The sequence below is a fragment of the Sceloporus undulatus genome, chromosome 2 (assembly GCF_019175285.1).
Source record: "Sceloporus undulatus isolate JIND9_A2432 ecotype Alabama chromosome 2, SceUnd_v1.1, whole genome shotgun sequence".
Taxonomy (NCBI): domain Eukaryota; kingdom Metazoa; phylum Chordata; class Lepidosauria; order Squamata; family Phrynosomatidae; genus Sceloporus; species Sceloporus undulatus.
The window spans coordinates 301,644,152-301,665,994 of NC_056523.1; the positions used below are offsets into that span (position 1 = coordinate 301,644,152).

Here is a 21,843-nt window from a genome sequence, read left to right on the forward strand (position 1 = left end):
TTTCAGCATTGGACTTTGACTCTGGAGGTCAGGATTCGAGTCCCCACTCGCCCATGGATACCCACTGAATAACCATGAGCAAGTCACACACTCTTAGCCCCAGAAATAGTATCACCATAAGTCAGAAACTATTTGGTGTCACCATAATATGGTGATAGTGTCACCATAAGTTAGAAACGATTTGAAGACACACAACAACAACAACAACAACAACAACAACAACAAGAAGAAGAAGAAGTCTAATCTCTGCTGAACAATTCTTGTCAATAAAATCCCATGGTAAGTTTGTCTTAGGGTTAGTCAGAAACTATTGGATGGCATATGGCAGCAAAGGGCCTTGATGTATGCAGAATCTCCCATTCTTCAGTCCCTGGTGCTTCACCCCATGGCATGTTAAAACTCTGAAGAGCAGTTTGGGGAGGCCAGGATAGAAGATGGGTTTGCAGTAAGAGGGAAGGTTTGGAAAGTCTGATTCCAAGAAAAGAACAGTGCTTATAAGATTGCACCACTCTCTGAGGGAGTGCGTGTGCGTTCCACTGTCAAACAGCTCTTACTGTCAGGCAGTTCCTCCTAATGTTAAGGTGGAATCTCTTTTCCTTTAGTTTGTGTCCATTGTCCTGTGTCCTGTTCTTGGGAGCAGCAGAAAACTAGCTTGCTCCGTCCACAATATGACATCCCTTCGAATATTTAAATAGGGCTATCATATCATCTCTTAACCTTCTCTTCTTCAGGCTAAACATCCCCAGCTCCTTAAGTCGTTCCTCTTAGGACATGGTTTCCAGACTCTTCACCATTTTAGTCACCCTCCTCTTCACATGCTCCGGTTTCTCAACATCCTTTTTGAATTGTGGTGCCCAGAAGTGGACACAGTATTCCAAGTAAGGCATGACCAAAGCAGAATAGAGTAGTGTTAGTACTTCCTTCTCATCTTGGTGTGCTTGATAAGGGCAGTCTGCAGAACAATATATTAGCTGTTTAAAACTTCCAAGAGATTTGTGTGCAATGTTTGTGGATACATGGGATCAGTTTCTTGTTTATAGGAATCGTATTCTGATTGTTGAATGTATATTTACTCTTTAAATTTATTTTGAGCTTGTGAGCAGTTGGTATGAATAAAACAGCCTCCTCCTTTTCCCCCTAAATCATGTTCTCCAAACATCTTGGGTTATGGCAAACTTGCAGTGTGATTCTTAGCTTGTGTTTGTAACAGTCTTTGGCTGCCAGTCTTCTGATTTGAGTCTTATGGCAGTGGCTAGAAAATAATTATTTGGGCCATTTCCCTCTGAACCATGTCTTGATCTTTTATAATGTTTAGAGCTTTGATTGTTCATATATTTTTTGTCAAATATGTCTGTGCTGTTTTTTTTAAACTGAGTATTAGTAATGCCTTTAAATGGTGTTGATTGGTTAAATCTTTAAGGATTAGTTTTTTAAAAGTTGAGACGGTGGATTTGAATCAGGGAGACAGAATATCGATTAAAAAGATGGCTTGCCGAAATGGAAAATAAAAATTATAATTAGCAAAATGCGGTTAACAGAATATTGTTTGTCTTTTAGTTTCACCATTGCTGAAAATAGTAGAATTACAGTAAATAAGGCTGCATCACAGACAAGCAGCATGGAGTTACAAGACTGGGTAAAGTCTAGGACTAGTCAGAGATATAGATGTATGTAAGTATTATGTTGGTTGTGTTGATATGTCCCCTTTATTCATAGACTTGGGTTTCCCTAACTTGTTAGCTGCTGCATCCAATACCTCCTTTCAAACCAAAAAGACAATCTTTGTGATCTGGACTGAAGGAAATCCTTACTAGTCTTACCATTATCCTTACTATTAGAATTAATTATTACTTTTATAATAATTTGGATCAGACTGTATCCTTCTGTCAGTAATTCCCTCCAAACAGCTTCCTCGTCCTTTTCTGCTTCTTATTGCATTAAAAAAAATGGACCATGTGCTCAGGAGGTACTTGAGGTAACTTAAAGACATTGCAAAACACATGTATTATACACATCTGTTTATAATATAACTGGACTTGTGAGTGCTTTTTTAAATCTATAAGGGTAAATCCATTAACAGAGGAATTATCACACATTGTTGTTTTTGTACTGTGTAGTTTGTATGTACATAAATATTAGAAAATGGATACGGATTTTTTTAAAAAAATATTTTTATTGGATGTGTAAAATATAAATCAGAAACAGCATGGTGTGATGGTTTAAGCATTGGGCTATAACTCTGGAGATCAAGATTAGATTCCCCACTTGGCCATGGAAGCCCACTATTCTTTCAGCCCCAGAATACCCCATGATCAGTTCATCTTAGGGCTGCCTAAGGAACTATTGAAGGCACACAATAACAACAACAAAATATAAATGCAAAAAGAAGAAGAAGAAAGAAGAGAAGGAGATTCCACCTCAACATTAGGAGGAACTTCCTGACATTAAGGGCTGTTTGACAGTGGAACAAACTCCCTCAGAGTGTAGTGGAGTCTCCTTCTTTAGAGGTCTTCAAACAGAGGCTGGATGGCCATCTGTCGGGGATGCTTTGATTGTGATTTCCTGCATGGCAGGAGGTTGGACTGGATGGCCCTTGCGGTCTCTTCCAACTCTACGATTCTATGATTCTATGAGAGAAAGAATGAAAGGAGAAGGTGTGAAATCTGAGCTATATACGATATGGATATGAGCTATATAAGCTCACCATATGGCCAACATTTTGTGCTTACAACTGGTGTCTTTGGAATACACCTTTTTGCATGGCTAAAGCAGTTACATCTTTCTACCATTGAACAAGGGACAGAAAATATTTCTTTTTCCAGCATTTAGTTATAGAATCAGTTACATTCCAACGTAAAGGTACATTTGTGTCTAGAAATATCAAAGATTTTTGTAAGAAACAATTCATACGCTGTAATACATCAAACCAGAAAATAGTGATTAGTTGGCACATCCACATTATATACCACAAAGGATTAAGAAATGAATTGACACATCTCCCCTGCAAGATGAGTGGCAACTCTGAGTTTGCTGTGATTTATGTAAAAGTAAGAAATATGTAAAAGAACTTTAAAAAACTCTGTTGTTGGTTTTTTATACCCCTGTTGTGTTGCTGGTTTTATTGCTGCTTTTAAACATTTTTAAGCTACCTCTAACATCTTCAGTATGAAGGCTAGGAAACTAAGTGCTGCGAAAACAAATGTAAATAACTATATAGTGTTACTCTTTATAAGCATATGTACAACTTCATCTGAAAGCTTTTAGAATGAGATAAACTGTTGTGAAATTCATTATAATCTCTGTTTCAAAATTAAAAATGTATTATGTAGAGAATTCATAATACAAGTCACTTTTTGGGGGGCAGGGGCATTCTGAGTGAGTGGTTTTTATTTTTTCTAAACTCTCAGAAAATGCCTGTATTTCTCTACTTTTGAAATGTAAACCTAACATTTAAGGTTAAACAATACAATGGCTAGAACTGCCTATAGTTGTAATTTAGCACTGCTTCATAACTTATATCTATTTGGCTTTTTAGACTCCACCAATCCAATAAAAATAATCAAAAGCTAAAGAAACATATGAAAAAGAAAGAGTGGCGTAAACTTTGTGCATCTGTTTCTTTGTGCTTTTATAGTCCAGCCTTGAACAAGATGTCTAGTCTTCTGTAGCTGCATATGATGCGCTATTTGTCTGGCTTTTAGATAACAACTGAAAGAACAGTGCCCTTTAGAAAACGACAATGTCCTGTTCCTTTCATTTGCTTGTCCTAGACGTCTTGGAGCGCTTGCTCTATTGCAGAGGGCACCGTGATCTGTTTTCTAAAGCCCATGCCTTTGGCAAATTGTTGTTTTTCTGCAGTCAACATACAATAGTAATCTTAATGTGCAGCACTGTGTGTGAATAAGCAAATATAAAAAACTGTAGAATCAAGACTGTAAAAATATTGTATGTTTTTGTAAAGATGGAGGCAGTAGAAAGGATCTTAGTCACTGAAGTGGATAGCAGTTGTAATAGAGCGGAAAACTGGGGTCTCCTCAAAGAGAGAAGTGCTCTAGGTACACATGACAATGTCATCTGGCTCACTTTCTCATCAGGATTTTATTAGCAATATATACTGCCATAGGTGCCATGGGTAGCTGTTGTGAAAAACAAATCTTTAAATTTGGTGGCCAGTTTTACCAAAATTAAAACAGACTCAAATGAAGGTTCACACCACTAAAGCATGTGAAAGTTACATTACCATTAAACTCTCAATAGATTTTAAAGCTCTTTAAAAATATATCTATGAAAAAGCAACAAATATGTACAGGACAGCACATTATTAAAAGGCCTTTCCCCATAAGCAGTCAGTCCCCAAAGGACTGTTGAAACAAACAGTTTTCACTTGCCAACAGAAAAACGCTATGGGGGGGGGGGGGGAACTAGTCTAGTCTTTCTAGGAAGAAAGTTTTGGAACCTGGGAGCTGTGTACCTGTGAAGATAGTGGGACAGAAAGAAGGGCCTTTCTTCCCTGAAGCTCTCCAAATCCAGGCAGGCTCATATGGGAGAATATTCTCCTTCAACAGAATATTAAATATTGATGAAAGGTGTTTTTGAATTTGGGGTTGTTTGTTTATTTGTTTGTTTGTTAGGATTGCTGTTGTATTCCCTTCTTTGACATAATAAGACACGCAACTCTATTTCTTATTTTGATAATCAGCAAGTGAGTTGATGGGTGGAATGACTTGGTTTCTTGCTGTGACAATGAACTGGATGAGGATCAGTAAACTGAGGATCATCCCAGACAAGACTGGGATGCTGTTAGTGGGTATTTTTCCTGACTGGATGAGTAGTGTTCTAGATGATGCTGTAAACCTCTCGAGGATTAATAGTTTGGAGGTTCTTATATAGCCATTATTGTCACTTTAGAACAGATGGCCTCAGTAGCATGGAGGGCTTTATACTAATTTCAGATGGTGACCAAACTACTTCTCTGTCCCTGTGGATATAAACAACCTAGCTTCAGTGGACTAGTAGCCTCCAGGTTAGATAGTTGCTGTGAGTTTTACATGGGGCTGCCTTTCAACTAGGCTCAGAAAATGCAGCTAATGCAGAATGCAGCAGCTAGATTGATCCTGGGAAATAGAAGGTTGGGTCCACATCGAACTTAATTAGTTGCTGGGCCCAGTGTTTTCAGCCTATCCCCTGATTTTATCTGCAGGCCCTATGTGACTGAAGACCCCGGTCCTTGATAGAATGCCTCTCCCATCATGAGCTGTATCCTGAGATCAACCTATGAATCCTTCCTCCAGTGACTCCTCTCTTCCCTGCTACTATCCTTTCTGGGTGTAGATCTAGAAAATAAAACTCAAAATATGGTGTAAAGAAGCAAGTTTTTGTTTTTCCAGAACCCACATTTTGTTTTGTTCTCGAGAGCCGCTGGGATAAGATTGCTGTTTCGGATGCTACTGAAAAAAGGGTGTCTCATTATATAATTTGATATGTCATGCACCCTTGGCTCACACTTGACTCTTTTTTTGCAGGGCAGGAGGGGAGGCTGTATCTCACATGATGCTGTCAACATGGGACTTTAGTGGTATGAAATTATTGCTTGGCCCCAGTCTTGGCCATCTACAATGAGTAGTTACTTGATAAAGTGGCATGCCTATGTCAATGGTGTATTATAGTCTTTTGCAGACAGAAGCTAGGGTGGCAGGATCATTAAAAAAGAAGCTTACACCATATTTTAATATACAGTATAGTATAGTAGCCTTTAAGGCTGGCACCTGGTATCCACTTACCTAGGAAGTAATTCAGGCCCTGCTGAATTCAGTGAGACATTCTTCTGAGTTGACATGTATAGGATTGCATCATAAGTGTTGTTGTTTTTAGCTTGGTTTCTATGGTCCTATGAGTTTTCAATTAACGCTTGTCTAGTTGGTTGTAGTTGACAGTTGTACAATATTTATCAATACATCTCCGGTGCTAACAAAATAGAACTCAGTTAGCTAAGCTTGTAGCATACTTAATTCATGAATCACATTGAAGAAGCTTTTCTAGCTTAGTCGAAAATCTGTAAAAGGATGGCTTTTAGCACAGCTTTGTGCTCTAGGCTATTGTTGAATAATCTGCTCCCATCTTTCTTCCTAACAGGAAATGACAAGAGATGCTGTATCCTCAGATTCTCCATGTTTGTAATCCTCATTGGTTTCTTGTGTGTTTTTTCTTTCCACCAGTGATTTGCTTTTTCTTAAAACAGAGACTAATCAGTGATCTGTTTTTCTTGACGGACTAATGCTGAGAGTCCTGTTTTCTTCTATCTTCACTTGACGTTTCATTAAAAGTTCCATAAACAAAGTAGGTGAAGAAAGAAAATACCTCAGTATGTCTGAACTGCAGAGACAATCTGTTTTAGAGAATTCAGGAGTTTGTGTGTGATATGATAAGACTTGGGTATTCCACCATTTTCTCAAGATGCATTGTCTGCATCCTTAATAGTCCTCAATAGTCAGTGAACACATTCTAATTTTTTCAACAGATAGGAAATGGGATCAGACTGCACCAGGTTCTGATTATATTTTTCAAGGTCTGCCTCAATCTGTTAAAGCATGCTTCTTAAGCCATCTGATATGGTAGCCCAGCAATTGTTTAGTTTCGGTGTGCCAGGGAGTGGTACCATATTTGAGCCTTATTATTATTGTATTTTTTCCCTCAGAAACTTCCTGGGGACCAGCAGCTGGTGGCTTGTCATCTGCTGTTGGTTTTCAGACCACCACTTTGAGCAGGATTGTGTTGGTGAATGAAGTTGACCATCCAGTTTCAGATCTGTTCCCTGACTTTAGCTGTCAGTTTGAAATGCTAAACAACCTTCTATATGATTGTCTTGTGTGGTGAGGTGGAGCCCTAGCTAAGATACTCCAAGAAGATTTGGAGCAGGAGGGGGCTGTTTGAAAACCAGAGTGAATTTTTTTTAGAAAAGATAGATTATAAGTAGACACTTTCAAAGACTTTATCTAAACTGCTGTAGCTCAGCGGTTGGGTGGGGGTAAGCTAGATCTCATTAGCAAAGAATTTTAAGTACCTCCCCAAGCTACAAATGCTAGGATTCTATAAAATGAAGTCATGACAATTAAAATATTATTCATTTGCTGTAACAGTACAACAGAGATATACTTCCAGTCAGTGTGCTGTGGTTGAATATCTACATTCTTCTCCTTCTACATCCTTCCCCATGTCTTTCATATCCCTTTACCATTTCATACTGAAATGAATCCCAAAGTGACTCAAAAAGATTCAAATATTTTATCAAAGCAAAACTTCCACCTCATGATAAGTCATTCTTGGCAAGGGTTCTCTGAGTGCCTATGGAGAGAATGGGGATAAAATTCAGTAAAACTTGAGAAACATTTTCCCAATAAACATTGTTGGGCCTATGCCATGGAGCACTGTGGGGTTTGTTTAGTGTGAAATTTTGATGATATATTGCACAGTAACATCATACCTTAAAGGCACCTGATCCCATATGATCTTTGAAGCTAAGTAGGATAATCTCTGGTTAGTACTTGGATGGGAGACGATAAATGAATGTCAGGTGTTGTAGGCTATATTTCAGAGGAAGAAACTGGCAAAAACACATCTGAGAATTCTTTGCCTAAGAAACCCCTATGAAATTCATGGGATTGCTGTAAATTGACTGGCAACTTGAAAGTACACATGTAGACACAGCATCATACTTCTCATCACAGAAGTCTTTGGTGGTTGCTGCATCTGACAGCAACTCAGCAGAGCACCTTGTCCATAATGCTCACCACCTTTTAGATTGGCTACCTCTCTTGTATTTGTGGTGTGCTTTGTGTGTCTGTGTTTTAAGGACTTTTTAGGACTTTAGAAATTGATTTTCTTTTTAAATAATGATGATGATAAGTGCTAAATGATTACAAGGCATAAAAATCAGAGATTGGCCTGAGATTTATAAGTATGTCTGTTAGAACCATTGGCAAAGTCATATGAAGTAACCTTATTCTTAGAATTTGGAAAAGTGATTGTTTTGGATTACAACTCTTAGAATGCCCTAGCCAGCATGGTTACTGGGAGTTATAGTGCTACCATGTAATTTTTTTCCAGGCTCTGCATTTTTTAGAGGGATGTCCTCTACTATGGTGTTTGTGTTTTTGTTCTTGTTAATTGCCTTTGCGTCGATTTTGACCCATAGCAACTCTATGGATGAGACATCTCTAGCACCCCCTGTCCTCTACTGCTCTGCCCAGCTCCTGCAAACTCATATTTGTGGCCCATCCATCTAGCATGTGACCTTCCTCTCTTTCTACTTCACTACACCTTTCCTAACATTATTCTCTTTTCCAGCAACTCATGCCTTCTCATGATGTGTCCAAAGTATGACAGTCTAAGTCTTGTCCTCTTGGCTTCTAGGGATATTTCTGGCTTGATCTGCTCTAGGGCCCATTTATTTGTCCTTTTGGCTATCTATGGAATCCTCAGCACTCTTCTCAAATGAGTTGATTTTCCTCCTGTCTTCTTTCTTGACTGTCCAGCTCTCACATCCATACATGGTAATAGGGACTACAATGGCTTGTATAATTCTGACTTTTATGCTGAGTTGTGTGTCTTTGCATTTTATGATCTTTTCTAGTTCTTTCATAGCCGCTCTCTCCATTCTTAATCTTCTTCTGTTTTCCTGGTTGCAGTCCCTGTTCGGATAATGTTTGATCCCAGTTCCGATAATGTTTGAACTCTTTTACTATTTCTATTTCCCCATTTGAATGTATGTAAGTTCTCTGTGGTCATTCTTTTTGTTTTCTTTATGTTCAACATTAAGCCTGCCTTTGCACTTTCTTCTTTGATCTTCCTTAGCAGTTGTTCCAGGTCTGTGAAGTTCTCTGCTAGTATTATGGTGTCATCAGCATATTTCAGATTATTGGTATTTCTTCCTCCTATTTTCAATCCTTCATCTTCCGTGTCCAAGCCTGCTTTCCTTATAGTATGTTCTGCACAGAAGTTGAATAGGTAGAGTGATAGGATGCAACCTTGTCTGACTCCTTTGCCAATTGGGAACCATTCTGTTTCTCTGTGTACTGTTCTAACAATAGCCTCTTGTCCCGAGTAGATCCCCATCAGGATTGTCAGATGTGCTGGCACTCTCATGTCTTTAAGGGCATTCTATAGCCTTTCATGATCTATGCCAGGGGTCGGCAACCTCCGGCCCATGGGCCGGATGCGGCTCGTGGGGGCCTTTTGGCCAGCCCCTGCCCATTCCTGCTGCCGCCGCCACTGATTGCGGCTTTTCGACGCTCTGGGCACCGCCATTTTATTTCTCAAAATGGTGGCGAAGTCTCGCGCGACCTTTCCTGTGGTCGCGTGAGACTTCGCTGCCATTTTGAGAAACAAAATGGCAGCAGCCTAGAGGCGAAGTCTCACGCGACCACGGGAAAGGTTGCGCGAGACTTCACCGCCATTGGTGGCGGCCTCTAGGAGGCCCGTTGCCATCACCGGGGCCCTCCAACAGGGCTCCGGCGGCGGCAGCAGGCCTCTAGGAGGCCCGTTGCCATCGCTGGGGCCCTCCAACAGGGCTCCGGGGGCGGCAGCAGGCCTCTAGGAGACCCGTTGCCGTTGCTGGGGCCCTCCAACAGGGCTCCGGCGGTGGCAGCGGGCCTCTAGGACTTTTTTGCCGGCCTCTGATGGGCCCTGGGGCCCCGTTAGGGGCCGGCAAAGAGGAGGAGGCCTCCAGCGCTGGCGGCCCCACTGGCTTTATTGCCGGCCTCTGACAGGGCCTGGGGCTCCATCAGGGACTGGCAAAGAGAGGGAGGCCTCCAGCGCTGGCGGCCCCCGCCGGCTCTTTCCCGGCCTCTGATGGGGCCTGGGGCCCCGTCAGGGGCTGGCAAAGAGGAGGAGGCCTGGCCCCCAGAGGGTGGAAGCCCTGCCCCTGGCATGCGGCTCCGCCCCCGGAGGGTGGAAGCTCCACCCCCCGGCTTCGGCCCCCCAGTTGTCTGAAGGACAGCAACCCGGCCCCCAGCTCAGAAAGGTTGCCTACCCCTGATCTATGCAGTCAAAGGCTTTATAGTCTATAAAGCACGTGCTGATTTTCTTTTGGAATTCCCTCATGCGCTCCATTAGCCATTGTATGTTTGCGGTGTAGTCCCTAGTGCCTCTTCCTTTCCTGATCCCCATCTGGACCTCTGGGATTTCTCTCTCCATGTATGGTTGGATTCTGTATAGCAGAATTTTGAGCATAATTTTGCTTATGTGGGAGATCACTGCCATGGTTCTATAGTTGCTGCAGTCTCTTGTGTCTCCTTTTTTGTGGATGGGGATGTGTATTGATCTCTTCCAATCTGCTGGCCATCGTTTTGTTTCCCATATCTGTTGACATATGCTGGTTAGCACTAGAGTTGACTCTGTCAATGTGGATTGCAGTAGTTTTATTGGAATATCATCTGTTCCTGGAGTCTTGTTTTTTGTCATTTCCTTTATTGCAGCTTCCACCTCAATTTTTACAATTTGGGGTTCATCTTCATATGGCTCTTCGTTCCATGTGTCCTTCATCTCTTTTATATAACTCCTCTGTGTATTGTATTTCTCACCTCTCCTTGCTGTTCCTGAAGCTCTGCTTAGAGCCTACTATAATGGCAGGGCCATGTTCTGTTTAGTAAATTTAGGTGACAAGTTGAGGCATTTTCAGAAATGCAGTTTATTGTCCCATAGCTATATTTACTGTCTGGGTCTAACTATAATAACAAATCAACTGTAGCGATTAACCCAAGAAATATTGTGCTAAATAAACACAGGTGCAGGTCTGTTAAAATAGGAAGGTACGACCTTTATACAACTATGTATATTTAATGCTTGAAATCTGTTCTCTGAAGCCCCATAAAGTACAGCAGCAGGTTCCTAAAGTATTCTTTACTACCTTTGGCCCATGATGTGTTAAGTATTTATTTGCCTTTGGAAATCTATAAAATCTTTTTTCTTTTTCTTTTGCATTGTATTTGAAGGCAAACTAATATTCCCTTTAGGAAGATGTCGGTTCTCCTTTAGCAGATGACAAGCTTTGCAAAGAGATAACATTTACAGCTAAGTTGTTGTTGATGCTATTCAGATTTATTTTAAAATAAGCTTTTAAAAAGAAAAAGGAGGTAATTTTACATATCCCTCTTCCCATGCACTCCCCCCTTTTGATTTAGGGGAGTGCCAACCTTTCCACTGGCAAGCTAGTTGTATTTTAGCTGCCAACAAAGGAAAAGTTGGAAGAATTTTGTGTGTAGTGTCCAACAAATGTCCAACATTCTTGTTTTCAGCATCCCCTCCACAAATATCAAACAGGGCCAGTATACCTGGAGGTTAAAAAGTATCACATCGTACTTTTTAATTTCATCAAAGAATCCACATAAGTTGTTGATATCATGGGATATGGATATTAATTGTGGACATCAGTGTAACATAAAGGTGTTTTAAAATGTAGCGTTTTGACTGTTATTTTTAATTTTAATCAAGTCCACTGATACTGATTGAAAACTGTTTCTTTACATCAGGGGTGGGAATTATGTGGCCCTCCAAATTTAATTGAACTGTAATGCCCATCAGCCCTAGTCAGTTTAGCCAGTGTTGAAGAATGCTTGGGAAATGCAGTTCAGCAACATCTGGAGGATCATTCTTTTCCTCCCCAACCCCCTGATTTACAGCAACTGATACTATCTGTCAACCTTTGGTCACTTAATACAAGAATGCATAGTTGTGCATTCAGTAATTGGATATGAGTCCTGTCATTCTGTATAAAAGAAGAATACGCTGTTTGCTGATTTTCACATAAAGCATTGAGATGAGCACATTAAAATGAGAAATTAGACAGTGTGATCTTGTTGTGTGGCTTGAAACCATTGAGGAATATATTCAGAAAAGTTATGATGTATTTTTCTCATTAACTGTCATCACACTGCATTCTCTTAGGACTAAATCCAATTCCTAATCCCAACTAGAGTAGAATTTAGCCAGCGCTTACCTGGCTAAAATAAACATTTTGTTACCAGCTCCTTGCAGCCCTTCCCAATTCCATTCCTATATTCCAGGCAATGTCTCACCATTTTCATCATTATAAGCCTACGAAAGAGAAAGCAGATTACGAATTAACCAGCAGAGAACCGCATTATATATTTGCCCTTGTCTTAATCTTATTGGAGCTTCCTGTCTTCAATAATATGTCTTTCAATAAAACATCGATTTTTAATGCATGTTATTCCTATTAAGTCTGAATATATGTAGACTGACTATATGTAGTATAATAAAACATACAAAGTACTTGCAGGTTTGTTTTGATTGAACATATTTATTGAAGGATTTGTTTCTGAATAGCAATTCATGCACTACAAAATAAGTTGATCAAAAAGAAACAACTGAAAGCTGGATACTGGTCTAACGATGAACAATTGCTAATAAACTGTTAAAGTTAAAATGTTTACATTCAAACAATAATTGTTCTTCCAGTAAGAAGGTTGGAACATAGTAATAATAGCCAGACTTTTAAAAAAGAAAATAATCATTTTATTAGGTTATTTTATTAGAATAAAATAATAAAATAATAAATAGCCAAAATATGCAAAACAAATTCAAATGCGTGCTGGAAATGCCAGAAGAAAAGGGGTACATGGTTGCATATGTACCCCTTTTCTTCTTCTAAAGCAAAGACATATTGGAAAAAGATACACATTATGATAGAAAAGATACTGAAGATAAGATTGAAATTGAGACCAAAAATTTATTTACTTAATATGTTAAACAAAATACCCACACACATTGAAAGAAAATATTGGAGACTCTTACTTTATATGATTAATGCGACTAGTTTGTTATTAGCTCAGTATTGGAAACAATCTGAAATCCTGACAATTGATGACTGGTTGTTAAAATTGTCAGAAATTATGGAAATGAATATTTTGACAGTCCGTCTTAGTCAGAAAGATATTGAATCAATTGAAATGGAATTGCTCCCAGTTAATGAATTTTGTAAAAATAGATGGAAATAAGGTAGATGATACGAAGATGGTAAAAAGTTGAGAAGTAGAGAAATAGAAATGTAACAAATGATACCAGTAAATCTCCATGAGTACTGTTTAGATATATATGTATGTAACAAAAAATAATAAGTCTTGGAACAGATGTGGAGAGAATGAGTAGTCCGTGCAAGAGATTAAGAGGAAATATAATTAGTTTTAGGAATATAAAACAAATATAGTTGGAAAATTATAATATGCTTTGTATATATTTATAATTATATATTTCTAAAAATAAAGTTTTAAAAAAGAGAATAATCAATTTTTAAAAACCTGAAGTATTATTTAAAAAGTTATTTGGTTTAAACCAGCAAACCCTGGTAGTAATCCCTTAAATCCATGTGCCAAAATTCTGTTTGTCCCTTGGTTTTTTATTTAAAAAGAATATTTTTTTTTCTTAAAATATTTCTTCTTCCTCATAGCAAATGTAATTGAACTTTTCTTTTTTATACTTCCTCCAACAGTGTTTCCGAGCGCTTTGCTGCAAAGGACCTCCGCCACCACGGCCAGAGTATGACTTGGTTTGCATAGGTCTCACTGGCTCTGGGAAAACTAGTTTACTGTCACACCTCTGCAGTGAAAACAGAGAGAATATAGTGTCAACAACAGGTAACCAAATCTTTTATGTAATGCTTTAAACTAGCTATAGCTTACAAAATTCTGGCAAAGGTAAGTGGTTTATTTGAACTCAAATAGAAGTACCGTTTTAAATTAAGTTTAAATTTCAGATGTATCTGTGCTCATTTGTGATCTAAGAGGTAATAAATCAGAGGTAAAACAGAAGTGACAAATTACAGACAGCTGATGTTACCTGTTTTGCTTTATAAACATGTGGCTTTAATAACACTCAGAGAAATTTCCTGCAGTTATTCTATTTTTCTACCAATCCACCAGTCCTATGTCTGTGAAAGAAACCTAAAAAAGACCTAGTGCTCAGTGTCAAAGTTGTCTTAATGGGACACATTAGAATTTTTCACATCTTTGCATTTCACATCTTTGTATTTTTTTTATTTGCATGCATGGTTTAAGGTGAGAAAGCAGTTTGGATTAGAGCCTATGATGTGGTTGGAGGGTGTCTAACCCTTTGACCCTGTTCTCCAGCTGCAGTCTAAATCTGCCCCCTCTAAGTTCCTAATAGTTGTGAAGGGTGGGGGGGGGGACCCTTCAGGCTTAGTTTCATAAACTCATAAAATTCTCTTCTTCAGGTTATAGCAGGTTTTTTTTTTTGTGGCGGTGGGTTTTGGATGCATTGTAGCCCCTGCTGTGTCACTGATCCAATGTGAAGTTCCATCATCCTCTCTAATCTGAATTTGAGAAAGATTTCTTGTTAAAGTGGTCTCTTGCGTGAGTGAGTTAGAAAGTACAGGGGGATTTTCTTTTTATTTCACTGCTGTATTAGGTTTTAAGAATTCTTGTCATTGAAAACTGTAGACATCCTCTTCCATAGACTGCATTTCATGATCTGCCAAAGGAAAGTAAGAATCTTCTCTAATGAAGTCTGGCTTTCTTCCCAAAGACCTTCAATGAACATACACAATGTAATCTGGTACAAATAGATAGGATTTTGACTCAATAATATATATTCTTTCCAATTATTTAAATTGGAAAAAGAGCTTTCTTTGGATGGCTCTAAACAGCAGTGTTGGCTTAATCACATAAGCAGAACTTGTGTGGCATGGAAAATTTAAGACCTAGACAGATGTCTCATACTTATTTCTAAGTCCTCATCATACCACTTGTTGTGTAAAAAGATGTAGCACAGCTGCAACCAAAATGAAAAGGCTGCAGTTGATAGAGGTAATCATAATGGGTCGTATCCCATGTAATAATGTCCAGGAAATGATATAGTATCTTAGCATGAAATCTAAAATATATATATGAATTTTGGAAATATAAGTATTTAAGAAGAAAAATAAGTAACTAGCCCTGCTGAGGAGATGTTTTAAGGTGCAGGACTTGTAACGGGTGAGCTATAGAAGCACTGCAGGCAGTGGTGTCATTCAGATGGTTCCCACTAATTCTCCAGAACTGCTTGCTAAAATTAAAAGATGCAGAGGTTATAGAAGTTAAAGGGGGATCCAGGAGTAGTGAAGGGGAGGAGGAGGAAGATGCTGAAGAGCAGGAGAGAGAGGTGAAAGAATTAGAGGGAGGTAAAGATTGGATCCTCCAGAGCCATGGGCAACAGCCAAGGATGGGGACTGGTTGTTAATTATTTTGAATGAGACCACTGACTGCAGATGTGTCAAAGTGATATCAAAGGAAGTCAGGTGACTCAAGGCTGGTGGTGAACTTCCTGCATAGCCATGTTGTCTTTTCTCTGTACGGGCAGCAAAACTCTCCTGTCAAAAGCTGCAAACATACCAGAAGGTTTAACTTGCATAGGGCTACTCGGATAGGACTGCAGTTTGACTGCAGTATTAAACTATATATATCACCTGAACAGCACCTGAAGAGCAGGTAAAGATGACAAAGAGATATGAGGATGCAATATTTGCTTGACTCTCTGCTTAAAGTTATGGGAAAGATACCTCTGACATCCAGAATGTCACAACTTCAATCACTTGCAGAGCTTCTTTGGCTGTTTTGTTCCCAGAATGGCATGGTTCCCATTATTGGTGTTCTCCCTGAGTCCTTCACCAGCTTGTAAGATCATACTTATAGGTCTAAGACTGAATTATGCATCCATTAAAAAAAAACAACCAAAATACTGTGTCCCAGTAATTATAAATTTTGTATCTAGATATCAGTTTGTATAATTTCCTATCATACAAAGAATAAATTATTAGACAACAAGATAGGAGTTGAATGAATGCAAAGAGATAAGTTACATTGGACACCAACTGCTTTAAAATAAAGGAATGTTCCATCTGCTTTTTGAATCCACTGCTGGTATAAATGTGGTCTGGTGCCCATCTAGATCAACGTGTCTTTAATGTTCCCCATCTAAAATAATATTTAAATGTCCCCACTTGTATTAAAACGAGACACATTTTATAAGAATTTGTGTTGCTTTATTTTATATAACTGTTTTTAAGATCATGTTTTTAAATAATTCTAAATATTTTTGGCAGCAAAATGGATCTCAAAGGAATGAGAGAAAGGGAAGGGCCTGGGATTAGGAAAAGGATTAGTGAGAAGATAACTTTTGAAACCCTGCCCAAATACTTTAGGGTCAAGACAGAGAGGAGTACTACTACATTTAACAAATATTTTTCCTTGGACAATCATTCCACTGCACAGAAATTATTAACTATTTATTTATTTATTTTTAATTTCAGGTTTTAGCATAAAAGCAGTGCCATTCCAGAATGCCATCTTGAATGTAAAAGAACTTGGAGGTATAACACTATTAATCAACTGCATAGCTGACTGGTAGCTCTCCATTTCCTTTGTCTCTTCATGATAATAATATTGTATGTGTAGCAATTACCAAGAACCTACAAACCCTAGATGCTAGAGGATAAGCCAAGTGTTACCCTGCTTGAATGGTTAAGTTGAAAGCAAACACAACACAAGATAGCCCAGAAAACAAAGGTACAGAAATGTTGGAGGGGAGAAAGAAAAAAGATAGATTAGAATAAGTAGGTGAAAAAAGGTGAGCTGAGAAATGTTTTTTGGAGAGGGCTATATGTAAATAAAGCAATGGGAAATGTGGGTGTGGAGTTGAATTCCCAAAGTGTGGGAGTTGCTAAAATACGGGTTTTACTATAGAAAGTGAAGGTAAAGGTAGTCCCTTGACATGAATGTCTAGTCGTAACTGACTATAGGGGTGATGCTCATTTCTGTTACTAAACTGAAGAGCCAGCATTGTCTGACTACTCCAGTGGTTATGTGGCCAGCATGACTGCGCCGAACACTGTTACCTTCCCACCAAAGTGGTACTTATTTATGTATTTGCATTTACATGTTTTCAAACTGCTAGGTTGGCAGAAGCTGGGACTAGTGACAGGAGCTCACCCCATCATACAGCACTCAGGTCTGGAACTGCCATCCTTCCGATCTTCTGATTCTCAGAATTGGTGTTTTAACCACTAAGCCACCACATCCCTTTTATTACACCTATTACAGTTACTATTACTATAGAAACCAAATTAAAAACTAGAATATTTCTGAGTGATTTGGCTAAATTCACATGTAGATGCTTGGAGAGAGATGAAACCATAAAATTCATGCATATTTGCCTTATTTTTTAAGCTCTAATTAAGCCTGTCTATGCTTCCAACTCAGGATACAACTAGTGCTCCTGAAACTAGTTGTATCCAGACCTTAGTTTGAGCTCTTAATATTTGTGTCAAATAATAGATTAAAATCTATAAGCTACAGATTGTTGGTTGCCACTACCTTGCAAGCTTTCAAGAATCCCAGTTGCTAATGGCAGCCCAATCCAGATGGATGTGTGTGTCCCTTGAGGATTAAATTCATTTTCATTTTAAAATCATTCATTTCACCAGTGAGAGGTTGAGAATGGGTTTGGGGAAGAAGTTGACACATCAATACTAATGTGAAATCAAAACAAAAGCTATTTTGAGGGGTCTAAAATATCTAGGATCCTGCAAGCCAGTGGATTCTGGCGGGGGATTCTAGGAAACTGTGGTCTAAAAAGTAAGTTTCTGAGCTCTGAGAAAAGGCAACATATTTCTTATTTGAAACCTTGAAATGCCATCCAAGCTGACATTAAACACATCTAGTATAGGGCCAACTGTCCAAGAGCACATGGGGATGTGACATGATCTACTGTGCGAAGATCTCTTCTCCAGCATACCTACAGTATGGAGGAGGTGTCATTGAGCCACTGCATTTGCACTTGTAGGGTACATCTCCTGTAACTTATTTATATACTTAGGGCAGTGAGCAGGCTACTTCTTTTCCCAGCACTACTTCTGAATTAGTGCTATTAAAACATTTCAAATACAGTAGGTTCTCCGTATCCATGGACTTGCCATCCATGAATTTCAGCATCTGTTGGGGGGGGCAGCAGAGGAGGAGGCAGTGGTAAGGAAGAGGAGGGAGGAGGAAGAGGAAGGAAGGAAGGAAGGAAGGAAGGAAGGAAGGACAGTGGGAGAGGAAGAAGAGGAAGAAAGGAAGAAGAGGAAGAAAGGAAGGAAGGAAGGAAGGAAGGAAGGAAGGAAGGAAGGAAGGAAGGGAAGACAGTGGGAGAGGAGGAGGAGGAAGGAAGGAAGGAAGGGCAGGAGGAAGAAGGCTGAGGAGAACAATAGCAGGACAGGTGCACCTGAAGCATCCCTCCTCTTTTTCCCCCTCCTCTTTAGTCCTCCTTTGGGGCACTTCCTCCAAGCCCCCTCCTTCCCAGCTTTCCTACCTGGGATATATATGGACTAGGAGCAGAACCCAATCACTTGAAAATAGTGGAAGAATTGGCATTAGGAGAGAGGAGAACTGAAATGTAAAAAAATATATATATTTAAATTTATTTACATATTCTGTTTAACTTTACTCTCTACCATCCCAAAGCAAATAGTCATAATGACAGAAGATAATCAAAGGGGTCAAGCAGACTGGCAGCTTGGAGTGGCCTCTGGCTGCTCCAGCACTGGTTGCTCTCCACTGTCCACAAAAGATGCAAGGCCAGCTGCCATGGTCCGCTCAGACCGTTGGCAAGAAGTACTTTCTTTGTGCTCTTTTTACAGCTGGGTTTGGGCTGCCTTAGGCAGTCGCAGCGCAACTTTGGCTTGGTCTGGGGAGGTGCGCCATCTGTATGCCATGTCCCTGGATTGGCCCAAAGGTGGCACGTTTGGCCCCTCTGTTTCGGGTCCAAGAAAATCTAGAAAAAAGAATTCATTAAGAGATAATTCCTGCAATAGTGGAAGGAATGGGCCGCATGCATCTTAGGCCAAAATAAGCATCTGAACAAATTGACACACATTTCACTGCTAGTATAATAGGCTAAAATATGAGAAAGGTGAGAATTTAAAATGAGTTCTGATATTATTTCCAAATGTGAGATGAAACATACTCTTTTTTTTTAAATCTGTATAAAGTTTCTGCTTGATTTTTTTTTATTTCACTGTATTCATTTTTTGTTTGATTATCCTTAAAGGGGCTGACAATATCAGGAAGTACTGGAGCCGTTACTACCAAGGATCTCAAGGTGTAATCTTTGTATTAGACAGTGCCTCTTCAGAAGATGAGTTAGAAATTGCTAGAAATGAACTGCATTCTGCGCTTCAGCATCCACAGTTATGTACTTTGCCATTTTTAATATTGGCCAATCACCAAGACAAGCCAGCAGCTCGTTCTGTACAAGAGGTATGTGTAACCCAGTATGAGTGTATGTGTTCCTAACTATTCCTAAAGTGCTGTGAAGGGAAGAATGTTGTTGTGTGTTTGTGTGCGTCTGTGCATTTTTCTACAATATCCAGGATCAGTAAGGGTTTATATGAACAGAATTCTTCTTTGACCACATCTTGCTTAAGGGGGAAAAGATGCTTTTAACTGCCTTTACCAAAGAGTGCCTGCATGCCTTGTTGGTTTTTAATTTAAGGTTGGGTGTTTGTTTTGATATTTTCCCTTTTTTTGCTATTAGTTTAATCTTGTTTTCTTTCTTCTAACAGCCTTAGCACTTTCCTTGTTCTTCCCCATTGCTTAAATTTTCCAGCAATATGCACACTTCTGTATAAAAGCTTTTATGTTCACTTCCATGCTAATGGGTAGTAATTAAGTTTCGCTTCCTGGTCTTAACTTTAAAAAATCTAGCAAAAATTTTCTACCCTATGGTAGGAAATTATTTTATACACATTTGTGTGTGTGTGTAGTACATTGTTCTCAGTAAATGTATTTACCGATAAGGAGTTAATTTAAAAGGCTTTATTCAACTCAGTCTGTGCTAAATTTCCACTTTCCTTATTAAGGCATTTATTACACTTCTTTGTGTTTGTAGTAATATGTGGTTTTAATGAAATTGGTATAAATCCAATTGCTGATCCTAACTAAAGTAGACTTACTGAATTATTTGCTGAATGGAAAGTCAACAGTTGTGTAAATCTCACTGATTTAATGGATATATTCTAGTTGTAAACAGCAGTTGGATTTTGATCCTTGAAAATAATCATAGAATCATAGAATCGTAGAGTTGGAAGAGACCACAAGGGCCATCCAGTCCAGCCCCCCTGCCATGCGGGAACTCTCAAAGCATCCCTGACAGATATCAATCCAGCCTCTGCTTAAAGACCTCCAAAGAAGGAGACTCCACCACACTCCAAGGGAGTGTGTTCCACTGTCGAACAGCCCTTACTGTCAGGAAGTTCCTCCTAATGTTGAGGCGGAATCTCTTTTCCTGCAGCTTGCATCCATTGCTCCGGGTCCTGTTCTCTGGAGCAGCAGAAAACAAGCTTGCTCTCTCCTCAATATGACATCCCTTCAAATATTTAGACAGGGCTATCATATCACCTCTTAACCTTCTTTTCTCCAGGCTAAACATCCCCAGCTCCCTAAGTCGTTCCTCATAGGACATGGTTTCCAGACCCTTCACCATTTAATGTCAGTGTTCAGACTGAAATGCTAAAATTGTATATGATATACTCTCTCCTTACATTGGGGTTAAATGTGCATGGCCCTTAAATTAAAAACAGCAGCAACACTATATTGCCATGCTCTTTCTTGGCCTGCATGGGCAAATGGGAGTATATTTATAGATCCGGTTGAAGTCTCCTCTAACTATTAACTGGACCTGTCTCTGAAAATCCTTGTTTTCAGATGTCTGTACTTGTGTAGATTGTATTAAATGTATGCAACTGTTTTTGTACACATGTTAATACTTGGATTAATATTTATCTACCTTTATTGAGAAATTAGTGTCCAGTAACATTTTATATTTAATATTTCTTGTGTCTTCTCCTTAATCTTCATGTTCAGCCATCAAAGGGATAGACAATAGTCTTGTCTTCCTATGTCCTTAGAAGTTCTGCAATATCAAAGGTTTGGGAACCATTAGTTGAACGATAGGCACATAAAATTCTCTGCTAGAGAAATCTAGTACTGTAATTAATGGGAATGTACAAGGGCAATGGTTCTCACGTTTTGGCCCTGCAAACATCAGTTGCCAGAAGCTTCCCTTAGCATGGCTAAATTTGTTGGATTCTGGGAGATGAAGATAAAAATGTATGAAATACTAAAGGTTAAGAGCCTCTGTGCTAGAGTTCCTGCTAGCAGAGAAGTCTAAGTATTTCAGCAGACTACATATCCCAGGATTCCATAGGATGGAGCCACGGCAGTTAAAGTAGAAGAAGACCACATTGATACATACTTATTGTTTATTGATTAGCCCTTAGACCATATCAAAATAACACAAAGCAGATAAAACACGCTACAAAATTCTATAGAAAGTCTGTAGAAATTTAAAAAGGTAAATATAATAAATCTAAAGTATGAATAAAATACCATACAGGTACCATCTGAATGCCATACAATTTAAGTACAAAACCCATAAATGAAACAAAATGATAAAACTTCATTATAAAAATCTATATAAAGGATTCAAAGTACAAAAATGGTTAAAATGGGGGGGGGAATACAGCTTTAAAATTATATTACATAAAACAGAAAGACTGAACATCAGTTACACATCAAAATTCCTCATTTGAGATTCCCAATTCCCAAAGGGTGCTCAACAATGGCTCCTTTTCATCCTGGAGAGAAGTAACCAGTGGTGTTCCACAGGGCTCTGTCCTGGGCCGGTACTGTTCAACATCTTTATCAATGACTTGGAGGAAAAAAAAATTGAGGGAATACTTATCAAATTTGCAGATGACACCAAATTAGGAGGAATAGCTAATACCCCAGAGGACAG

The 21,843-nt window shown here is 39.0% G+C and overlaps 1 protein-coding gene across 4 annotated transcripts in view; it reads left to right on the forward strand.

Annotated features, from left to right (window-relative positions):
* The window catches only part of ARL15 (ADP ribosylation factor like GTPase 15), a 306,096-nt gene that overhangs the window by 160,170 nt on the left and 124,083 nt on the right, over positions 1-21,843 (forward strand). For all 4 annotated transcript variants that reach the window (XM_042447965.1, XM_042447966.1, XM_042447964.1 and 1 more), the window contains 3 exons: positions 13,505-13,649; positions 16,319-16,378; positions 19,096-19,304. In XM_042447965.1, coding sequence (XP_042303899.1) covers positions 13,505-13,649; positions 16,319-16,378; positions 19,096-19,304 — 414 coding nt within the window. The remainder of the gene's footprint in view (positions 1-13,504; positions 13,650-16,318; positions 16,379-19,095; positions 19,305-21,843) is intronic.